Raw genomic sequence first — 15,899 nt, forward strand, 5'->3', positions numbered from 1 at the left:
TGAAAAATCCATTAAACTTACCAAAAGCTGCTCATCATATGAAAAAAAAACTACATCCAACTTTCTTTTATTGACTTTACATCTAAAAATGTAAACAAACTTGCAGTGTAAACAATATATTCAATGAAATTGATAAATATATTTATTTTACAAATAAAAATATAGGCCTTTAATTATGAAAATATAACAATCTCTTGGCCAGCAGAGAAGGCCTTGCTGGCCCTGCCGGCCCACCTCTGATCGACAGATCGAGTCATAACAATGAATATTCTGATTAATAGTGGATGGCTTGAGAGTGAAATAACGTATAAATAATGAGGGAAATATAACTGAACATAGCAGAGAGCAGAACAAACTATGTGTGCATTTACACATTGTTATCATTAAATGAGCGTCTCAAGAAAAAACTTTACGACTGCCGACACCACTGCCACACTATCATTTACAGAGACCCAACAATTCCCCCAAGAGCAAGCATTTGGTGCAACAGTGGACCTTTCTCTGTAGAGAAACATCCACATTACATTACTCTTACACACACATATATTGTATTTGCACCGCAGCGACTAGGAAAGAGTCGGTACTCTCCCAGCACAAGAGGAACTACTGTACAATAATTAGTCTAGACGTCAGTGTACGTCTCTGATCGAACACATGAGCCATGCAGCACCCGTAACTGACATTTTAAACAGCTAGCTAACTATTCTGCTAAAAGAGTAGATTAATGCATCCATACACTCTTCTCACAGTGTAGAAAGCATATTGCTTTGTGCTAAGCTAGGCTAAACCTGTCCTGGACCTTTCTCTGTTGAGTTGAAATTGATTTGATCACGGGAAAGATGAAAAAAAGGATGTTTCTTAAAACCACGGACAGTTCCATTAACATACAGAGATGTGTCCAAACTACATCAATTATTAACAAAAGGGAGTTATCATTTTAGTTCCTGGAGATGTTCTCCTTTAAAACTTCCTACACAAATATCTACTTTTAGTTCATCAGTGTTTGTACCTGAGAGTGTCCAGTTTCCAGAGAGGATCCTTCAGTCCCGCTGACAGTAGCTTCACTCCTGAGTCTCCTGGATGATTGTAGCTCAGGTCCAACTCTCTCAGATGGGAGGGGTTGGAGCTCAGAGCTGAGACCAGAGAAGAACAGCCTTCCTCTGAGATCAGACAGCCTGACAGACTGCAAATACACAGAACAACACACAGGAACCCTCTGTCAACATGTGGAGCATGTTTGTTTTGTTTGTTTTTTGTCCAGGTACATTTTGGTCCAGATTTAGAATACACATTTAAAATCATCTGTTCTATTTAATTATTTAACAACAAAAGTTAACAAGGAAAACTCCTCATGGAAAGTAACTCTGAGTCTAGAAATTAATAAATATATAATTAATAACTACTGCCAGAGATTATCATATCAGCAGAAACAAAGCTACATGTCAGCTGTTTTATCAACTAAAGTTAGTCAGAGATTAAATGGATATCAATTGAATGGGTTAATGACTCCTGACCTGAGAGTCTCCAGTGTGCAGTGTGGACTCTTCAGTCCAACAGAAATCAGCTTCCCACCTGAATCCTGCAGGTTGTTGTTCCTCAGGTCTAGCTCTCTCAGACTAGAGGACTGGGAACTGAGAACTGAGGACAGAGCTTCACAGCTTCTCTCTGACAGGTCACAGCCACTCAGTCTGGAGAGATGACAGGAAACAAGACAGGTAATATTTGTGTTTAAATGTTGAGTCTGGACTTTTGGTATATTTAATATATTAAACCCGTTTTCGGTTTAAATCCTTTTTGTTTTCTTCTAAACAAGTCGTAGATAACTAATCAAGACTGAATCATGAATCAAAGTCACATGATATTAAAATATAAATGATTTCTGGATCTCAGCCACAGTTCATATTTAATTCTTTATAAAGTGATTCTAAATCAGAATTAAATACTTTGGAAGCATTCACATTTTTTGAATGTTTCCAAAGTATTTTTCAATACTGTGTTTCCAAAGATTATTGTACTTGATCTGACCTGAGAGTCTCCAGTGTGCAGTGTGGACTCTTCAGTCCATCAGAGATCAGCTTCCCTCCTGAATCCTGCAGGTTGTTGTTGCTCAGGTCCAACTCTCTCAGACTAGAGGACTGGGAGCTGAGAACTGAGGACAGAGCTTCACAGCTTTTCTCTGACAGGTTACAGCCACTCAGTCTGGAGAGACAACAGGAAGGAAACAAGTTATTATATTTAACTCCTGATGAAAGATATCAGAGTATTTACTGATGAATAAATCACACTTACAGACCTTTTTTGGAGGGGCGGTAATGAAGAAGACATAACGATTGTGTTTAAATCTTAAGTCTGGACTTTTGGTGATAGAGAACATAAAATCAATTTTCTAAACAAGTTGGAAACATGATAACTTATTGTGACTGAATGAGGAGTAAAAAGACACCCAGTATTTATGTTCACTTAAGATTTAAAAAATAATTAGTTTCTCAATCTCAGCCATAGTTCATACTTTGTGGATTACGACATGTTATAAATAAGAACACTATGCTTTGGAAACATTCAAAGATTTCCGAATAGTTACATTTTAAATCCTAACATGAGACAGGCGGTTTAAATTGAATAAAGCTTAAAGTTTAGAGACAACCATGTAAGAAGACAAATAACGATTGTGTTTATATGTTGAGTCTGGACTTTTGGTGATACAGTATATGAAATCCCTTCTCAGCATGTTTAAATATCTGCTGCTCTACTCTAAACAAGTTGGAAACATGGTCATTAATCGTGACGGAATTAAGCAATATTACACAAGAGGGTTTGATTTAACATCATTATTGGCAAGACAGTGATGCATCTAGGACCGAGGCGCTGGCACCAAGGTTCGTAAGCATGACTGAAGTGATCAAACCCTCTCGTGTAATAAAGCGATTATACAACAACGGTTACAAACTAAATAAAAGTCATAATCAAACTTCATATTGTGGGGCAATCCGCTCTCAAAATAAAGAAAAGCGACAGAGACAATTTGTAGTCCCTCCCTGTTAAACGTTAGTCAGCCAGTCATCTTAAGCTAACGTTAGCTTTGTAACGGTAGAGATCGTGGAATTTTCCAAATATAACTACCGCCCATATAAACACCAAACTGCTTGGCTACCTTAATCTGGTTATAACTATATCTACTTAAAGAAATACATTTTTCATTGATAGATTTAGCTACTATAAGTCCATGAACCGCTGATTTGATCCAAACAGCTGATGTGATCCAATCAGATTGTCTGGTCGGATCTACTTGTTGTATAATCAGGACTAAACAAACGTCCATTATTAAAGTATTATTATTAAAGTATTAATTATTTCTGGATCTCAGCCACAGTTCATATGTCATGTTTCATTTTTTAAACTAATTTATTGCTTGAGCGCCGTCCTCAATTGGTTCAGTAGAATTTTGTTGTATTCTTTTTCGGTGCAGATAGACTTCACTCGGGATGACAGCTGACAACAGCCCTGGGACATATAGTTATCGTTAGCCCCCAGTCAGCTAGCAGCCAGCCACTACCATTACAGCAATCTGTACCTGGCCAGCACTTAACTCCAGTGCCGTGGTGCTAACGACGCTAACGGCAGTTTAATGAAGCGTCGGGAAACAGACCATATCAGACCCAGGCGCCCGATTCAGAACAACGTCCATCCATAACGTTAGCTACGTCTCCGTTAGCGCTACCAGTGTTCGTGCCAAAAATCTCCTCCCTGCCGAATTTCTCCCCCCTTTGCATTTAGCTGTCTGTACAGTTAGCTAAATTAACCAAACAAAAGGTGGGTTAAGAACCAAAACGACTATTTAAGGTTACAGCAAAGTGAAGGGGGAGATAACTCCGGGCAGCTGGGAGATCTTCTGCTGCTGCACAACAACGGCCGTCTAACGCCCTCACCGTCCTGGAGATTCCCCCGGCAATCCCCACCCACACGTTACAACTAACCCTGTCCGCTCTGATGTTGAAAACATCCAAAAGGTGACATTGACATGTGAAATATATTGTGCTAGTGTGGTTTTAGCTGCTGGCTAATGTTAGCTTGCTGCCTCACTAGCTAACTGGTCAACTACCAATACAAATCGAATCAAGAAAAACGTAATGATGTTGGGGAAACTGCAGCTATTTTATTAGAATGACATAAATAAACATTACTAAAGGTAATGTGAATAACCTTTAATGGGTAAACTCGTTCATGAACAGATACAGTCTAATCAGGGATGGTGTTTAACAATAAAAACTACAACTCCCATAATTCCACGCAACTTCCCAATGTCATCGAAAGTTTACCATCCACTGTTTTGACTGAGAGACCCCTAGCAGCAGAAAGTTACATATTGTACGTTTAATGTTGAATAAATCACACTAACAGAGCTTTGTTGGCGGGACGGTAATGAAGAAGACAGAAAACATTTGTGTTTAAATGTTAAGTCTGGACTTTTGGTGATAGAGAATATAAAATCCCTTTAAACATATTTAAATTCTTGCTATGTTGTTCTAAACACGTTGGAAACATGATAACTAATTGTGACTGAATGAGGAGTAAAAAGACATCAGATATCCACATTTACATATGATTTAAAAAAAAAAAATTCTTTCTCAGTTTCTCAGTCTCAGCCATAGTTCATACTTCGTGCTTTACGACATATTATAAATAAGAACAAAATGATTTGAAAATATTCAAAGAAGACAAATAACGATTGTGTTTATATGTTGAGTCTGGACTTTTGGTGATACAGTATATGAAATCCCTTCTAAACATGTTTAAATATCTACTCTAAACAAGTCAAGTTGGAAACATGGTAATTATTCGTGACTGAATTAAGCAATATTAGACGAGAGTTTGATTTAATGTCATTAACGGCACAACAGTGATGCGGCTAGGACCGAGGCGCTGGCGCTGAGGTTCATAAGCATGACTGAAGTTTCTTCATGGGCAAGTCAACCATCAGGCTGCTTAAGGAATTGGGAGTGCGAGGCCAAACCCTACGCCAAACCATCGAAGCCCTCTCATGTGCAGCAGAAGAAGCAAGTCGATGGCTATGGGTGAAAAGGGGTGACTCCACCTGGACCCCTAATAACACCTGCGGCACGTAAGGGTTGAAAGCAGAGGGGGGGCACACCTGGGATGCCAGTTGCTGCCGATGAGCCGTCTGGAGGTGTCGTGGGCCTATCATTGAAACACCAGTGAAGGAGGGTGACCACCTGATGACCCCAATGAAGCTAAAAACCCCCATTCTCATTCCACTAAACCAGACCTGTCACCACCACAGCGAGGAAACCACTCCGATGGATGCATCGTCACCACTCATACCTCAGGTTCTAAACAGGGGATTGATTCACCTAGTCCTAAAAACATAACTGATTGTTCATCAGACGTGACAAAAAAGGGCATGGCAAAAATCGTTAAAAACATTAGCCAACATATATATGAAGAATCACATTTGAATTGTAATTTCAGCATTAAAATAGAATTGATAGTTTTACTATTCAAATTATATTTGACTTTCGGAATTTGTTCCAACAGCCCTAGTGAGTTATACACTGTATGTGAGCCCAATACATGAACTGACCTCAGAGTCTCCAGTCTACAGTTTGGACTCTGCAGTCCAGCCCACAGACACTCCACTGCTGAATCCTTCAGGTCGTTGCAACTGACGTCCAGCTCTCTCAGATGGGAGGGGTTGGACTTCAGCGCTGAGGCCACGACTTCACAATCAGTCTTAGAGAATACACAGTTAATAAACCTGTGATGACAGATAATAAACATTTAAAGAATAATCAAATCTGAAACTTTTATCCTTAAAAAACACAATCACATTTGATCAAAAAGCACATTCACATGGGTCTGATGTTAGATTCACATATGTTGAGGTGAGAGGTCACTGGACCCCTTTCAAAAATGGCCATGCCATACAGACGGAGATCCATTCTGGATTTTTTTATTAAGAAATTAAGACTGCAGACTTGCATTTATAGTATAACTACAACTCACTTCTTCTCTGAGCTTGAGGAAGATAAAATCCCACCACTGAGGTGAACCTGCTGAGCTCTCCTTCACTGGCAGAATGAACCTGGAGGTCGTCCCAGCAGCTGACTGTGTGATCAGCTGATGTCTCAGTAAATCAGGAGATAAATACACACATTCAATAAAAAAACACAGCGCTAATGTGTGCTGCTATTTTCTCTGCCCATCTTACCTTTAGTGTTACTGAAAAGTGAAAGAAACGCGTTGTCTGACAGTTTGAATTTTAGAATGACCAGAAATGGGACAATCTTTAAAAAGCTTGTCCCATATCAAAAGATGATCATTGTTAGAAACTAAACAATGTAAAGTTGCAGCTTTTATTTAACGAGGATGGAGATGTTTTTTTGGCCTCCCCCCCACATCCTCTCTCACATCAAACAATGATTATAGATATTAGGGCTGGGTATCGCCTCTAATTTCCTGATAGATTTGATTCTGATTCACAATTTCAATGTTTATTTAGGATATTTCAGTTGTAAAACTAATTTATCTTGGCTATGAAAGGGATGATACAGGTGTACAAGGTTCCCTCTAACCTGCTGCATAGAGACAGAGAGCATCGCGTCATACTCTGAAAGCCACGCCCACCGGAGGGGAACTCTCTGCTTCTATCTGTAAGTTAAGCTAACACACATAACGTTGGACATATCGTTAGGTTGGTGTGATGATGCTGTGGGATCCTAAAGTCTTCCCGTTCTCTCCGCTGATTCATCACGTCTGTTTCCACTTTTTTCTTCATAAAAGCTCAGTTTTTAAGGTCGGCAGCTTATAAAAACTTAACTTCTGGTTTATTTAGCCTTTTGGTAGTGAATATCACCACAGAGCAGCTTTTAGACATGTTTCTGTTGTTTTCTAGCAGATGGAACAAAGAGGAGGAAACCTTCACACAATACAAGTCAACAGAGCAGAGAGATGTTTTCCCCCCCGATGGGACTTGCCTCTGTCTCTATTATTAAAGTCTCAATGTTTACATTAAGAATTTACCCCAAAGCAGTTACATTACAGGGTAACTACTGTTTTTATTCAACCTTGGTCCGGTACTGAGCGAGATCGCAATGACTGGCTGGTGCTAATCAAGCTACAATGTAACCTAATGGGGCAATTTTGAACCTTACTTTTTGTCCAATGAAAGTGATTCCACGTTGTCAAAATCATTTAAATATTGAGCCATTGCATTGAAAATCTTTTAGATGACAGGAGCCTAAGATTTCTGTAGCCTACTCCGTGACAACAGACTACCTGAACACCTTTTTCTCGTCTCGTGTTTCACTCTCCACACCGCTGTCTTCAGACAAGAAGTCAAGTCCTGAGATCTATAGTGTTGTCAGACACTTTCAGCAACAATCTGAGCCTGTCAGTAGCAAAAAAGAATCACGTTTATTGGACAAAAAACAAGTCTTCATAGTTGCCCCATTAGGTTACGTTGTAGCTCGGTTCACACCGGCTCGTCATTGTGATCTCCCTCAATACTGGACCAAATTCAAAGATCTTTGGTCACATCAGTCTATTAGACACAAATGCATGGGCAAATGGGGGCAAGGTTGAAAAAAACGTAGTTACCCTTTAATGTAGTTTTTATTCAATTCAATTAAATTTTATTTATAGTATCAAATCATAATAAGAGTTATTTCAGTACACTTTACAGATAGAGTAGGTCTAGGCCACACTCTATAATTTACAAGGACCCAACAATTCTAGTAATTCCCCCAAGAGCAAGTATTCAGTGTGACAGTGGCGAGGAAAAACTTCCTTTCTTGTAATGTAACTTTGGAGCGTTATCTAAACTTTCCGACAGCTAGCATGACATAGTTGATACCAATGGATTCCTGAGGTCTTCTGGTTTATGGTCTTATGGCAACATAATAGGGCTGCAACAACGAATCAATAAAATTTGATTATTAAAAAAGTTGGCAACGAATTTCATTATCGATTCGCTGTGTCGCGCGACACGCCACTCAGTCGCGGAGATAAAAGCAATTGAGTTGAGTGTTGAGTGCCGTGCGGCGCGGCGGGGAGCGAAAGAAAAAAAAAAAAAGAGCAGAGTGGGGGTAGAGGAAATATGGAGAGAGACCCTTCACGTTGTTCTGAAACACATTGCGGAGGCAGAGAAGGGTAGCAGGGTAAAGTCACTACACAATCCTACTTTTGTTCCGTTTTGAAGTGAGGAACGTAACGTCCCTCTTCTGGTGCTGGTGCTGGTGTTTACTCGTTATCCAGCTGACTAGCATGACAAGCTAGCGTTAGCTCGTTAATAACAGTAGTAAAGCAGGGCTAAAGACACATTTTTATTCACTCGCCGTTTTTGGCCCATTCATTTTTCAATCTATTGTGATGTACATATTCTGTGCTTTGTCCCATATCAGTTATTGTTGATGTATATATTTGTGTGTGTTGATCTTTTTAATTTCATTTATTTTAAAGTTCTTTTATAGCACTTGGTCTTCTTAAGCTGTGTTTAAATGTGGTGTACAAATGAACTTAACTTGCACTTACTACAATGATGGTAATAATTTAATGAATAAGCTTCAAGTGTGTGTGTGTGTGTGTGTGTGTGTGTGTGTGTGTGTGTGTGTGTTACGTCCCTAATATGTCTAGGGGTGGAGGACGCAAACAATTTAAAATAATAAACCCGGGAGGTCTGAACAAAGAAAAGATAATTTATTATACAAAAAAAACACAAGACAATCTTCAGAAGGAAGACGATTACAGGCTCTTAGTCACTGGCTTGATTTAGCTTCTCACAGCAGCACTCCTCAGCTCACTCTGCTCAAACACGGCTGGCTTTCACTGCAGCTTCCCCACTCTTTCACTCTCTGGCTTCCACTGAAGCAACCCCTCACTCTGGCTTGGCACAGCCATTTAACACCTTCCCTCATCAGCTTATCAGCTGCAGGAGTCTCATCACCAGAACACACCTGAAGAGAATCTCACACACACACACACACACACACACACACACACACACAGAGAACACAGCAAAACAAAACACGGCACGTAACACCCCCACCCATAAAAGGAAACCCCTCCTCTATATGCACGTCATCACGAAATTATGACGTCACTAACATGGTTCACCGTTAGTTCCACGTCACCAATACCGACCCACTAGTGTAATCAGAATCTCACTTATGTTTCTCAAACTTGTCTCACCCACGGGACAGTGCGTCAGCCACAATGTTGTCGGCTCCCTTCTTATGTCTGATGCAGATGTTGTAACCCTGGGCCAGGAGTGCCCAGCGCATCAAGCGCTGATTGCTGTTGTACATCTGGGCTAAAAAGACAAGCGGGTTATGGTCAGTGTAAACAGTGACTGGATATGAACTGCATCCTACATACACTTCAAAGTGCTGTAGGGCAAAGAGCATGGCAAAGGTCTCTTTCTCGATGGTAGAGTAGTTAAGCTGATGGCGTTTGAACTTGGTGGAGAAGAAACAAACAGGATGACACACATCCCCATCACCGTCCTGCAACAGCACTGCACCAGCTCCAGTGGCGCTGGCGTCCACCTCAAGCTGGAAAGGTCGAGTAATGTCAGGCGCAGCCAGCACAGGAGCACTACAGAGGAGAGACTTAGCAGAGTTAAAAGCATGGTCACACTCATCATTCCACACAAAAGGAACCACAGGACTACACAACTTAGTCAGAGGAGCAACTACTACCGAGAGGTTCTTACAGAAACAGCGATAATAACCTGCCATGCCTAAGAAACGCCTCAGTTCTCGCCTAGTGCTGGGCACTGGTAGTGATACAACAGCAGCCACCTTAGCGTCCACTGGCCGGACCTGCCCCTGACCAACCTGCTTACCAAGGTAGGTAACAGTAGCCTTACCAAACTCACACTTGGCCAAGTTAAGGGTAAGAGAGGCGTCCGCCAGCCGCCGGAATACAGTTTCCAGACTGGACATGTGACTCTCCCACTCACTGGAGTAGACCACCACATCGTCAAGATACACACTGCAGTTAGGTACATCTCCTAATACACGCATCAGGCGCTGAAAGGTGGCAGGCGCGTTCTTCATGCCGAAAGGCATCACGGTGTACTGCATAAATGCATCAGGAGTGACAAAGGCTGATACTTCAGAAGCTTGCTGTGTCAAAGGAACCTGCCAGTATCCTTTAAGTAGATCAAGCTTTGTGATACACACTGCTGGTCCAACCCTGTCAACACAGTCATCCATGCGGGGCAAAGGGAAAGAGTCCGACACAGTAACAGCATTCACTTTGCGAAAATCAGTACAGAAGCGAGGACTACCGTCAGACAAGCACGGAGAACTCCAGGGACTATAGCTGGGCTTGGCAAGGCCATTCTCTACCAGATAGCTAACCTCTTTTTTCATGGCTTCCCTTTTAACGAGCGGACAGCGATAGGCATGCTGTTTAATGGGAGCGGCATCGCCCACATTAATGTCGTGCTCCAGCACACTTGTACGTGATGGTACATCTTGTAGAATACCAGGGTACCTGCCAAGCAACCTAATCACATCTTGTCTGTGAAGCGCGGAGAGATAGGACAGCTGCTGGTTGATTGTAGACAAGAACTCAGAGTTAGCTAGCCTACCACACAGATGACCTTCACAGGGCGTCAACAAGTCGACCTCCAACTCAGGCTGAGTACCGACGAGAGAAGAAACCCCTACCACAACAATGTCTGAGGTCTTCTCTGGTCCTCTCAGGTCAGCTTCTCTGGGATGAAAAGATTTCAGCATGTTAATATGACACAAACGTGTCTTCCGTCTACGCTCAGGCGTACGGATAACATAATCTGTGTCTGAAACTTTACCTTCCACCACGTACGGACCTGAGAACCGGGCAGCAAGAGCAGAGCCAGGTGTGGGCAGCAAGACCAGCACTTTATCACCTGCGTCGAACTGCCGCTCGACTGCCTTCTTGTCAAAACGTCTCTTCATGTTGGACTGAGATGAAGACAGTGACTCCGTGGCCAACCGTGTAGCATGGTGCAGACGCTCTCTACAGCGGGATACAAAGTCCAACACGTTATTTTCACGAGAGTTATCACCCACTAACTTCTCCTTCAACACTTTCAACGGGCCACGCACATTGTGACCGAACACTAGCTCTGCTGGACTAAACCCTAGAGACTCCTGTTTTGCATCACGGATAGCAAAGAGAACAAAAGGCACACCCTCATCCCAGTCATTCCCAGTCTCATAACAATACTTTTTCAGCATTGACTTCAAAGTCTGGTGCCAGCGCTCAAGAGCACCCTGAGACTCAGGATGATAGGCACTAGACACAGAGTGGGAGATACCCAGAGACTGGAGAGTCTGCTTGAAAATCCTGGAGAGGAAGTTTGTTCCCTGATCAGTCTGTACGGTCTTCGGCAGACCATAAGTCGTAAAGAACTTAATCAATGCTTTAGTAACCGCCTTAGCGGTTATCTTGCGCAAAGGAATGGCCTCAGGAAAACGGGTAGAAATACACATCATGGTGAGCAAAAACTGATTCCCAGACTTGGCTTTTGGCAATGGACCCACACAGTCGACCAGAACATGCTCAAATGGCTCACCAACTGCGGGGACAGGCCGCAGCGGAGCAGGGGGCACAGGCTGATTAGGCTTACCTACCATCTGGCAAGTACTGCAAGTTCTACAAAAACGCACTACATCTGCCTTCATTCCTGGCCAAAAGAACTGCTGGAGAACACGATCATAGGTTTTGCTGATGCCCAAGTGACCTGACCATAAGTGCTCATGCGCCAGCGCCAAGACATGCTGCCGACAGTTGACAGGGATCACTACCTGCATAACTACCCCCCAATCCTCCTCTGAGTCGGTCGCCACCCACCCTGACCGTGAGACCCACCTACGCATCAACACACCATTCTCCACAAAGAATGGCAGTTTTCCATTACACTCTGTCTTGTTGACAACTGACCTCCAACACTTGTCTAGTGAGGGATCATTTTTCTGAGCTTTAATGAGAGCCTCCCGTGTAAGCGGCAAGGGTGCAGCAGCGTCAGGCACCAGAACTGTATCTGTAACCTTTTCACCAGGCTCACCTGAAGTACAGCTTACGGGTCCACCACCAGAGGGCACACTTTCCCCAGAAAGTACAGAAGCAAACAAGGAGTCAGACAAGTTAACCTCTTGGGCCCGCTTACGACCCTGCGCTCTAGTGGTCACACTAGCTACAAACACATGAGGGTGTTTTATGGCTAGCTCATCGCGTTCCGACTCAGGAATGGGGGTGCACACAACTTCAGGAACAGGATACACTTTCCCCCCTGCAATATCATTCCCCATGATAAAGTCAACGCCGTCAACAGGGAATCCTGACCGGGCGCCCACTGTGAAATACCCTGTTACTAGGCCAGACTGTACATGAATCTGATACAGTGGCGCCTGCACAAAACCCATTTCAATGCCCCTTACAACTGCACTCACACTTGAGCTGGGACCTAACGGCAGAATGTCAGACAGGATCAGTGACTGTGAACAAGCTGTGTCTCGCAGTATCCTCACTGGACGCTGATCCTCAGATTTACCTGAAAGAGACACAAAACCATCAAAAATGAACGGTTTAAAACAGTCATCAGGCACGTCAGGATTTAGAGACTCCAAGGATTGGACCCTAGGAGAAGTCTTAATCAATCCCACACCCTTAGGCTGTTTCTGAAACGACCCCTGCTGCTTCCGCTTCCAAGCGTCACAACTAGCCACCAAGTGACCGGACTTATGGCAGAAGAAGCATAGTTTCTCCGACTTTGGACGCAAGACAGCGCTGTCGTAACGTACCGGAGGATCTGATTTTTGGGGAGCTTCACGTAGAGAAGTATCACGTTTATTAAAAACGGCCTTATGCGTCAGCATAAACTCATCAGCAAGAGTGGCAGCTTGCTGCAAGGTGGAAACTTTCTGCTCGTTTAGATACACTGTAGTACGCTCAGGCACGCAGTTTTTAAACTCCTCCAACAACAGCAGCTCACGCAAAGAAGACAGATCGGCAACCTTACACCACCTGTCAAAAAGGATCCCTTTCTCCCGCGCAAAATCAACATATGACTGGCTCTGCGCTTTTCTAAGACTGCGGAAACGCTGTCTGTAGGCCTCAGGCACTAACTCATATGCCTGCAAAATGGCACCTTTAACTTTGTCATAGGTGAGCCCATCCTCCACAGACAAAGAGGAGCAGGCCTCTTGAGCCTTACCCACCAGCTTACACTGCAACAAGATGGCCCACACGTCTTTAGGCCACTGTAAAGCAGCAGCAATCCGCTCAAATGCACCGAAGTAAGCTTCCACCTCTGACTCACGGAAAACAGGCACCAGTGAAATGTGCTTACTCACGTCAAAACTGACAGAACTGGGAGAATGCGCGCCAGCAGTGGTAACATTACGGGCTCCCAAACCCGCCTGTATTTCCATCTGACGCATCTTTAAAGCAGTCTCCGCCTCCACCTCCAACTTCTTCAACTCTAACTCTCTGCGGAGCTGAACATCTCTCTCTCTCTCCTCCCTCTCTGCCTGAAGGCGAAGTAAATGCACCTTTAACCTGGCATCCAGTTTGGACCCCGGAGATGATTCCACAGACAATGGTGACATCGGTTCAAACTGCGGTATAGTGACCGGCTTTCGGTCAGCTCCCTCAGGTCGAACAACCGGAGTAACATAAACGGGCTGATCTGTTACATCAGGTGTGCTCACCTCTAGATCAGGGCCGCTCACAGGTGCAGAGAAAACTCCCTGACTAACGAGACCAGTAAACACAAAAGCCTTTAGCTCAGCTTTTCGGAGGGAAACTGACACAGAAATGCCATAATGTTCCGCGATCTCATGCAGATCTTTCTTTGTACATTTATCAAACTTGCCTAAAGTGGGGTCAGACACAAACGTACTTAATTCAAAAGCCGCCATCACCCATAACACAAGCACAGTCACGCTGAACACAGTAAGTTTAATGTTTGATATTAATACGCCCAAACAATAAGTCTCCAGCCTCGCCTTATGGAAACAAAAACTTCCTCAGAACCTGCCTAACCACCACTAATCCCTGTTTATCTTCTGAAGCCGTGCCGGGCTCGAGGCAACTTACAGGCAACACATCAGCGGCCGAAACCCTGAAACGCCAGCCCCCTTTGGAGAATGCCGTCTCCGCCCAGGATTGACTCCGAAAACAAAAAAGGCAAAACAATAAATTAGTGTCCGATTAGTGTCCGAAGGAAAGGCTGATTAGGCCCAGCTGGACACTACCCTACCTAGACTGAGGAAGCAGTTTCACAATCACACACTAGCAAAGGTACGGAGGCAGCACACAGGGCAATATAAAAATATCAAACAGAATAACTTACCGCAACAGACAATGAAAACGTGCAAACAAAGGATCCCGGACGAGCCCCCAAAACTGTTACGTCCCTAATCTGTCTAGGGGTGGAGGACGCAAACAATTTAAAATAATAAACCCGGGAGGTCTGAACAAAGAAAAGATAATTTATTATACAAAAAGAACACAAGACAATCTTCAGAAGGAAGACGATTACAGGCTCTTAGTCACTGGCTTGATTTAGCTTCTCACAGCAGCACTCCTCAGCAGCACTCCTCAGCTCACTCTGCTCAAACACGGCTGGCTTTCACTGCAGCTTCCCCACTCTTTCACTCTCTGGCTTCCACTGAAGCAACCCCTCACTCTGGCTTGGCACAGCCATTTAACACCTTCCCTCATCAGCTGATCAGCTGCAGCTGCAGGAGTCTCATCACCAGAACACACCTGAAGAGAATCTCACACACACACACACACACACACACACACACACACACACACACACACACACACACACACACACACAGACACACAGACACACAGAGAACACAACAAAACAAAACACGGCACGTAACAGTGTGTGTATGTGGGTGTGTGTGTGTGTGTGTGTGTGTGTGTGTGTGTGTGTGTGTGTGTGTGTGTGTGTGTGTGTGGGGTCTGTATCTGCTCTTTGGGTTACTAACCTCTACACAACTATTAACTAAAACAACATACATGTAAGTATGTATTGAGTTGATGTAAATTAATGTTTTTTTGTTTTTTTTAATCCGATTCATCGATTAATCGAAAAAATAATCGACAGATTAATCGATTATTAAAATAATCATTAGTTGCAGCCCTAGACCAAATTCAAAGATCTTTGGACACATCAGTCTATTAGACACAAATGCATGGGCAAATGGGGGCAAGGTTGAAAAAAATGTAGTTACCCTTTAATGTAGTTTTTATTCAATTCAATTAAATTTTATTTATAGTATCAAATCATAATAAGAGTTATCTCAGGACACTTTACAGATAAAGTAGGTCTAGACCACACTCTATAATTTACAAAGACCCAACAATTCCAGTAATTCCCCCAAGAGCAAACATTCAGTGTGACAGTGGCGAGGAAAAACTCCCTTTTTTGTAATGTAACTTTGGAGCGTTATCTAAACTTTCCGAAAGCTAGCATGACAGTTGATACCAATGGATTCCTGAGGTCTTCTAGGTTCATATATTATACAGACAGAAACCCATTCTGGATTTTAACTATCCATATTGGATCATTCAAATGAAAAAAATTATCCATCCATCCATCTTCTTCTGCTTATCCGGTCTCGGGTCGCGGGGGTAGCAGCTCCAGCAGGGGACCCCAAACTTCCCTTTCCCGAGCCACATTAACCAGCTCCGACTGGGGGATCCCGAGGCGTTCCCAGGCCAGGTTGGAGATATAATCCCTCCACCTAGTCCTGGGTCTTCCCCGAGGCCTCCTCCCAGCTGGACGTGCCTGCACCTAGTCCTGGGTCTTCCCCGAGGCCTCCTCCCAGCTGGACGTGCCTGGAACACCTCCCTAGGGAGGCGCCCAGGGG

The 15,899-nt window shown here is 43.4% G+C and overlaps 1 protein-coding gene across 1 annotated transcript in view; it reads right to left on the minus strand.

Annotated features, from left to right (window-relative positions):
* Window positions 1–15,899, minus strand: part of LOC116067130 (NLR family CARD domain-containing protein 3-like) — a 39,003-nt gene that overhangs the window by 15,025 nt on the left and 8,079 nt on the right. Inside the window, exons 6-7 of the mRNA XM_036001614.1 lie at window positions 2,026–2,199; window positions 1,010–1,183 (exon numbers count right to left, since the gene is read on the minus strand). Coding sequence (XP_035857507.1) covers window positions 1,010–1,183; window positions 2,026–2,199 — 348 coding nt within the window. The remainder of the gene's footprint in view (window positions 1–1,009; window positions 1,184–2,025; window positions 2,200–15,899) is intronic.

Source organism: Sander lucioperca, chromosome 5 (genome assembly GCF_008315115.2).
Source record: "Sander lucioperca isolate FBNREF2018 chromosome 5, SLUC_FBN_1.2, whole genome shotgun sequence".
NCBI lineage: Eukaryota > Metazoa > Chordata > Actinopteri > Perciformes > Percidae > Sander > Sander lucioperca.